Source organism: Orbicella franksi, chromosome 9 (genome assembly GCF_964199315.1).
Source record: "Orbicella franksi chromosome 9, jaOrbFran1.1, whole genome shotgun sequence".
NCBI lineage: Eukaryota > Metazoa > Cnidaria > Anthozoa > Scleractinia > Merulinidae > Orbicella > Orbicella franksi.
This window is the reverse complement of record NC_138153.1, coordinates 15,003,887-15,010,564: the sequence shown is the minus strand read 5'-3', so window position 1 is coordinate 15,010,564 and position 6,678 is coordinate 15,003,887. Positions and strand designations below refer to the sequence as shown.

At 39.1% G+C, this 6,678-nt stretch overlaps 1 protein-coding gene across 2 annotated transcripts in view; it reads left to right on the top strand.

The window, feature by feature from the left end:
• The window catches only part of LOC145498728 (ruvB-like 1), an 18,836-nt gene extending 12,203 nt beyond the window's left edge, over positions 1 to 6,633 (top strand). The window contains exons 7-15 of one of the 2 annotated variants that reach the window (XM_081478653.1): positions 433 to 522; positions 772 to 921; positions 2,108 to 2,171; positions 3,332 to 3,357; positions 3,683 to 3,748; positions 4,155 to 4,261; positions 4,926 to 5,117; positions 5,676 to 5,725; positions 6,256 to 6,633. In XM_081478653.1, coding sequence (XP_081334779.1) covers positions 433 to 522; positions 772 to 921; positions 2,108 to 2,171; positions 3,332 to 3,357; positions 3,683 to 3,748; positions 4,155 to 4,261; positions 4,926 to 5,117; positions 5,676 to 5,725; positions 6,256 to 6,365 — 855 coding nt within the window. In that variant the 3' untranslated portion in view covers positions 6,366 to 6,633. The remainder of the gene's footprint in view (positions 1 to 432; positions 523 to 771; positions 922 to 2,107; positions 2,172 to 3,331; positions 3,358 to 3,682; positions 3,749 to 4,154; positions 4,262 to 4,925; positions 5,118 to 5,675; positions 5,726 to 6,255) is intronic. The other variant, XM_081478652.1, reaches the window with a different exon arrangement.
• Positions 6,634 to 6,678: the final 45 nt, after the last annotated feature.

Genomic DNA, 6,678 nt, shown 5'->3' with positions numbered 1-6,678 from the left:
GAAAATTTTTTTTGAGGTCAGAGAATTTAACATCTGTTCAGGGCAGTTCTAAATTGCTTTGCTGAAGTCGGGGATACATGTAGGTTAGGGAATATTATTATTTTAATTTATAGGTGTTGCAGATTTTGATGGTACACTGTAAATGTTACATGGATAATGACCAAGTGATTTACTTTCAGTGAAAGTTGTTTCAAGATGCCTAAAGTATTAATTAAAACAAATTTAAACATAAACTGGCTACTTCTCGTATGATCTACACTGTACGTGTACATGTAACTTATGGTGTCTACATGTACCTACTACATGTACCATGGCCAGGGAAAATAAAAAAAAATATTGTCTTCTGGTCTGTTGGAATTGATGTATACTGTATGTGCTAATGCTGCTATTTTCTCTCAACTACATGTATATCATTTGTTTTGTTGAGTACAGCTGGATCCTTCAATATATGAAAGCCTTCAGAAGGAAAAAGTGGAAGTTGGTGATGTGATCTACATTGAGGCAAACAGTGGTGCAGTCAAGGTTTGATCAATTTTCTTAGAAGTACAGTGTAACTGGTTCCACTTACAGTATTTTCCAATGTTTTGCCATCTACAGCATGGTACATGTAAATACACTGTAGTGCATTATTAGTGCACACCAACCTGCACACAGATTCTCTACTAGAGTAGTGCCACTTTCAATTGGGGATCGTAAGATTAAAGAAAAGTAAAGATTAGTAACAGTCTTTGATATCTGTGGTTTAATTTACACTGGTTTGTTTTGCCTCAGCGTCAAGGCCGATCAGACACATTTGCCACAGAATTTGATCTTGAGGCTGAAGAATATGTGCCATTACCCAAAGGTGATGTGCACAAGAAGAAAGAAATTGTCCAGGATGTGACGCTGCACGATCTGGACGTGGCAAATGCAAGACCACAGGTAAGGTGGAAATGGATAGAAAGATTTTGAAAGGGTACTTATCAATTTACAGCTGTAGCCTGGCTACTACACGTGGCTGCCACTAAAGGAGCTAAGTCACAGCTTTCGCATCTAGTTGAAATGTATAGCATAAATTTGTTAAGCTTGTTGTTTGTAATCTGTGTCAATCTTCTCCATCCTTAATCATCCCTGTTCCTTTATGGTTTATTATTGTCTCTTTGGTGTTTTTCTATCTCAGTAAACTACTATTTTTAGACTTTCCTCAATTTAAAGGTGATTTTGTATGTGGCCGAAATAACTGGAGAAAAAAAAATGGTGACTGAGCTCCTTTAAGGGCTGTAACCTGTAATGCCTCTTATGGCTGAGCATGCGCGATGGTTCCTCTGTGTTGCGGGTGAAATTGCTGCTTAACCTTGTTGTTGTTCATTACAAAGCAGCAAGCTTGTTACAGATGTGAAGATCAAGCTACATGTAACAGGTTACTAAAAAAAAAAAATGATAGCTCAGCCACTGTGTCAATGTCACCATTGATCAATCTCAATTTGGAAGCCAGACACAAACAAGAAAGGTAACAACAACATGTAAAATAACTGGAAACAAACAAGTGAAGCATACGAAATGATTGAGTTGCTTGCTTCCATTTCTTTTTCTTCCTTTTTTTTTTTTCATTTTTTGTTGTTGTTGTTGCTTTTTCATGTCTGAAAACTAATTTAAAAATGAAAGCTCAGTTTTCTATGCAGTGCTCAGAGTTAAGTTTCTAATCCTGTGCTGTGGTGCTTTATCACGTCATTGATTTCAACACAAGCAGTTGCACTGTGCAATCATGTAGTTCTATTCTAAATTTTTTGTGTCACCTTCACCTACCTTGTTGCACCAGAGTGGTGCATTAAGCCTCAAGGTTTCTTTAATCACACAGTGTTTACAGGGTCAGGTGATTAGCCTAATGCCCAACCCCCAACCAGGGGGACCAGGGACTGTTCTTTGTCAGGGCCCTATCCCTCAACCAATCTGGCACAGTTGAACAATCCAGGGACTTTGCCACCACTGGCAGAGTTCTTGGGGTCATTGAGACACACAAGCTCTGCCACCACAACAAGGTGACAAGCCCAGAGTGGAGATTCATGTGCATGTTAATTTTCTCTGCCACCAAAGTATTATTTCTTCATTTTTTTTTTATTTGTTCCAGGGAGGGCAGGACATTCTATCCATGATGGGACAACTAATGAAGCCAAAAAAGACAGAAATTACAGGTGAGGTTCAAATTCAGTAGTAACCTGTTTCCTGATAATCTCTTGCACGGCCTCTCTCCTTGGTAAAATGGTAGGAGTAAATTAAAGTCTGCACACGAGAAAAGTGGCCCATCAGGCTGGAGCTTACCCCGGTTTCTGTAGCATGAAGCGACTGGGAGTATTTCTACTCCCCCCTGGATGGAATGCTAGTCCATCGCAGGGTTACCCCCAGCATTAAATTCCCCAGTGCTCATTTATACACCTGGGTGGAGAGAGGCATTGTGAGAGTAAAGTGTCTTGCCCAAGAACACAACACAATGTGCCTGGCCAGGGCTTGAACCTGTACTGCTTGATCTGGAGTTGAGTGCACTAACCGTGAGACCACTGTTCCCCCCTAAAATGGTAAGAGTACAACGCAGGCTGTAGAGTAGTGTATCATGGAATATTCCACAAGGCACAAGGTATTTTCTCAGTGTGCACACAGGTCTTTAGTGCCTCTCTCTCCACCCAGGTGTATAAATGGGTACTGGCAAATTTAATGCTGGGGGATAACCCTGTGATGTACTAGCATCCCATCCAGGGGGGAGTAGAAATACTCCTAGTTGCTTCATGCCACTGAAACTGGGATAACCTCCAGCCTGATGAGCCACTTAGCTCGTACAATGTATGCAGCCTTTACCCTTACCTTTATAGAAACTACAGTGTCATATTTTGTGGCATGTTTCTGAAGTATTTATTTGTATTTAGTAAACAGCCCAAAGAAAATATATGCACTGACTGGTTAGAAATTGTGTTTGAATCTACATGTATAACTCAATTGAAACACAAATCTATGTGTAACGCAAGCTGTTGACCTAATGATGGCGTGAGCAAAGACACTTTACATTTTGATGATCAAAGTAAACAAGTTTTCTTCTTTTTTCGTTGCGTTGTTTTCTAAATGAAATATAAAACATTTTCTCTGTGTTTCTATCGAGTTGTAGAAGCACTGGTTAAAGTTTGGAAGAACTCGAAAAAGCTGCGGAAACACTCGCCTGTCGGTTCATGTTCCCACTGGCAGCATTTCTCGTTCTCCCAAACTTCCAAAAACTTCGTGTTTCTATTACTCGAGGGAAACTTGGAACAAGTTTTTTGTTTCTTAAGTATAATTACTGATAACAATTTTTTTTCTTTTGTTTCAGACAAACTAAGAAAAGAGATAAACAAGGTGAGCAAGGAAAAGTAATAATTTTGACAATAAATTCTGCATTGCCCCTTTCATGAATTGATATCTAAATTCTTCCTTAAGTTCTCTCTCTTGTCTTGCAAATGGACATGACAAGTCTGGAGGCTACCTCGAAAACCTAACAGCCCATTTGTGTAGCTCATTCAAAACAACTGAGTTCTACTATTATTTTTAACGTCTACTTATTCCAGACAGAAATGCTAATTCTTTTATTGTCTTTAGTTTTTTAGTATTATGAAAATAAAGATATTTAATATTTATTATTAATATTACTTGTTTGTTTTGTTTTGGTTAATTTATTTTCAAGGTGGTTAATAAATACATAGATCAAGGGGTGGCAGAACTTGTCCCAGGAGTGTTGTTCGTTGACGAGGTAAACAGTAAAGCAATTCATTTTGTTTAACTCTACTTTTTGTAGGAGTTTAATCTGTCACGCAATCATTTTCCTAGAGAGGCATTGTGTGACCACCATATTACTGAGCACTGTTAGAGTTAACTACCAAGGTGTTGCTTAAAGGGGCTACGGCACGATTTACGCATCCTGAAAAGTTTAGCCTAAATTTTTCAAGTTCGTCGTTTGTAATCCGTGTCAATCTTCTCCATCCTTAACCATCCTTGTTTCTTTATGGTTAATATTATTTCTTTGGTGTTTTACTATCTTAGTAAACTATTATTTTCAGGTTTCCTTCAATTTAAAGGTATATATGTACGTAGCCAAAATAATTAAATATACCGTGTATGAGAACATTTTTCTTAATTTTTGTGATATCTTTTTTCAGGTCCATATGTTGGATATCGAGTGCTTTACATATTTACATCGTGCGCTAGAGTCCACCATCTCCCCTATTGTGATATTTGCGACGAATCGAGGAAACTGTACCATAAGGTTTGTACTTGTTTGTAAAGCAAATTTTAGTTTTATTAGAAAATCACATGAACGAGTGAGATTGTGAGTTCTAAAAATCTCAGCCTTTTCACTTTCAAAACATCCTACGTGTAGGTGATCATTAATTGTGAATTACACAAGCAGTTGTTTTTAATTGTATTGAGGAACATTTTAGTGGCAGTAGTGTGAAGACAATGTACATGTGAACGTTATTGTGTAGCACATTCAGTTGGCTTTACAGTATTTCAACCAGCCAATTCATAGTGCGCGAAAAACAGAGAGATGAAAGCTCGACATCTTTAAATGAAACAGAACATCTGCTTTGAAAGTCTTATGGGTTGTAGATACAAGTACATAATATACCTGTTAAGAACAATTTAGAGGGTATACACATATATAAATACACAGTTATACCTTCGATATCATACTCTTACATGCGGAGATTTCCTTGTGGTATAATACACACAGAGGAATCACTGTATGTAGCATTGGTTGGAAATTTCTTCACCTTCCTCTTGCTCTTACTAGCTCTTATCACTATCGCACACCACGGCTGAAAAAAAAAGTGTCAAGTATTCAATCTCTCGTCTGAAAATCGCCGCGCAAAAAAAAAAAAAGCAACTGGTCACGAGTCTGTTTTCTCACATGCGCATGCCCTTTACAGAGGCACCGAACTTAATGCTCCTCATGGGATCCCTCTGGATCTGTTAGACCGACTTATGATCATCCGCACACTACCCTACTCGCAAGATGAAATGGTGCAAATTGTTCGCATCCGGGCTCAGACAGAGAACATCCAAACAGATGACGAATCCCTGAGCCTGTTAGGAGAAATTGGAACAAAAACTACCTTGAGGTAAGATTCTCTTCAGAAGAGTTACTCAGTTTGGGGCAAGAATGGTACAGATGTACTTACTGAGGCTGCGCGAAGCGTAGTGTGTGTGATAAAAAGACGAAATGCTTTGGAGGCATTAGCGCTCTTAACGGTCAGATTGAAGAATGAGGAAATAACATGTAAGTACTTTAAAAAATTGCCCGGTAACTTTTTTTGTTCTTGGGAATACCCGCTTTGGTGTTTTCTATCTGAGATGTATCAGTATTATTTAAGATATATATCATTTCGATGTTTTTCTTCGATTTGAAAATAATTCAGGTAGTTCCCTTGGGGTAATGGCAAGTTAATGCTTGGAGTTCGCCCTCGTCTGTCAACAATAGATATATAAAAATTCAAAACATCAGTAGATATCCTACTGCTTTACTCTTCTTACATGTTTTTCCACTGTTGTCTCCTTTCAAGTTGTTGTTCCTGAGGTTTTAACGTAGTAAATTCTTTTCCGATTCTCATGGTTTCTCATTATCCCCACAGCAGTTTTTTTCTGCACAGTACACCTAACGAAATTTTTTTGTCCGTTAGGTATGCAGTTCAGTTATTGACCCCCTCAAATCTTCTCGCCCGGATCAACGGTAAGTTCATGCACTTACAGAGCATACCCCCCTGGAGGGGGGGAGGGGCATCCCCGCCTTACGGCCACTTCATCATGACGGCCACTGTATTGACGTGCCCATTCAAAACCTCAGTCAGTCATTTTCTTTTTTAAAGAACCCCTTTAGTAAGGCCACCCCATTGATACGGCCAGATTTTTATGGTCCGTTGGTGACCGTATAAATAGGGTTCCACTGTAATAGTATATTACCGTTCAACAGTGTCATCCAAGAGTTTTATCTTAAAAGCTCTAAATACACCCATGCCTCCCGCTCTCCTTAACAAGGGCCTTCCTGGCCACCCACCCTCCCTCCCCCTCCCTATCCCCTTCTCTCTTCTCTCCCTCCGTCCTGCTTCCCTCCCAACCTACATGCCCTCTTCCCTTCCCTTAATCCAGCGCCCTTTTTTGAAGCCAAATCGTTGGAATCTGCTACGCTTTGACTCGACTAATAACTCAGTGGCTTTGCACGCTTACCTGTTTCATAAATGTTTCATTTTGTGTGCTCCTTAGGCCGTGAGAACATCAACAGACAAGATGTGGAGGAAATAAACGAGTTGTTTTACGACGCCAAGTCTTCAGCGAAGCTTTTGGCTGAACACGAGGACAAGTACATGAAGTGATGTCCTTTTACAGTTAGTTAGCGCGTATAACGTAATTATTCCTTCGTTATGTCCTTATTTTTAGATAGGTGTTCAATCATTTGCGACTTCAAGTGTGCTAATATTTAAACTGTTGCAGTATCTGTTTGTATTTCATAGAGCCAAAGGTATCGGTTGGTTTCAAAGCCGCATTTTTGAATATTTGTACGACGTCTTTTTTTCTAAAGCAAGTTTATGAGTGGTTGTGCAAATGTATGTACCTGTGAAAGGAGCACCTTGAAAAAAAATTGATCATTTAATGAAAAGTCTGTCGTTTGCAGTCTGTTTTAATTTT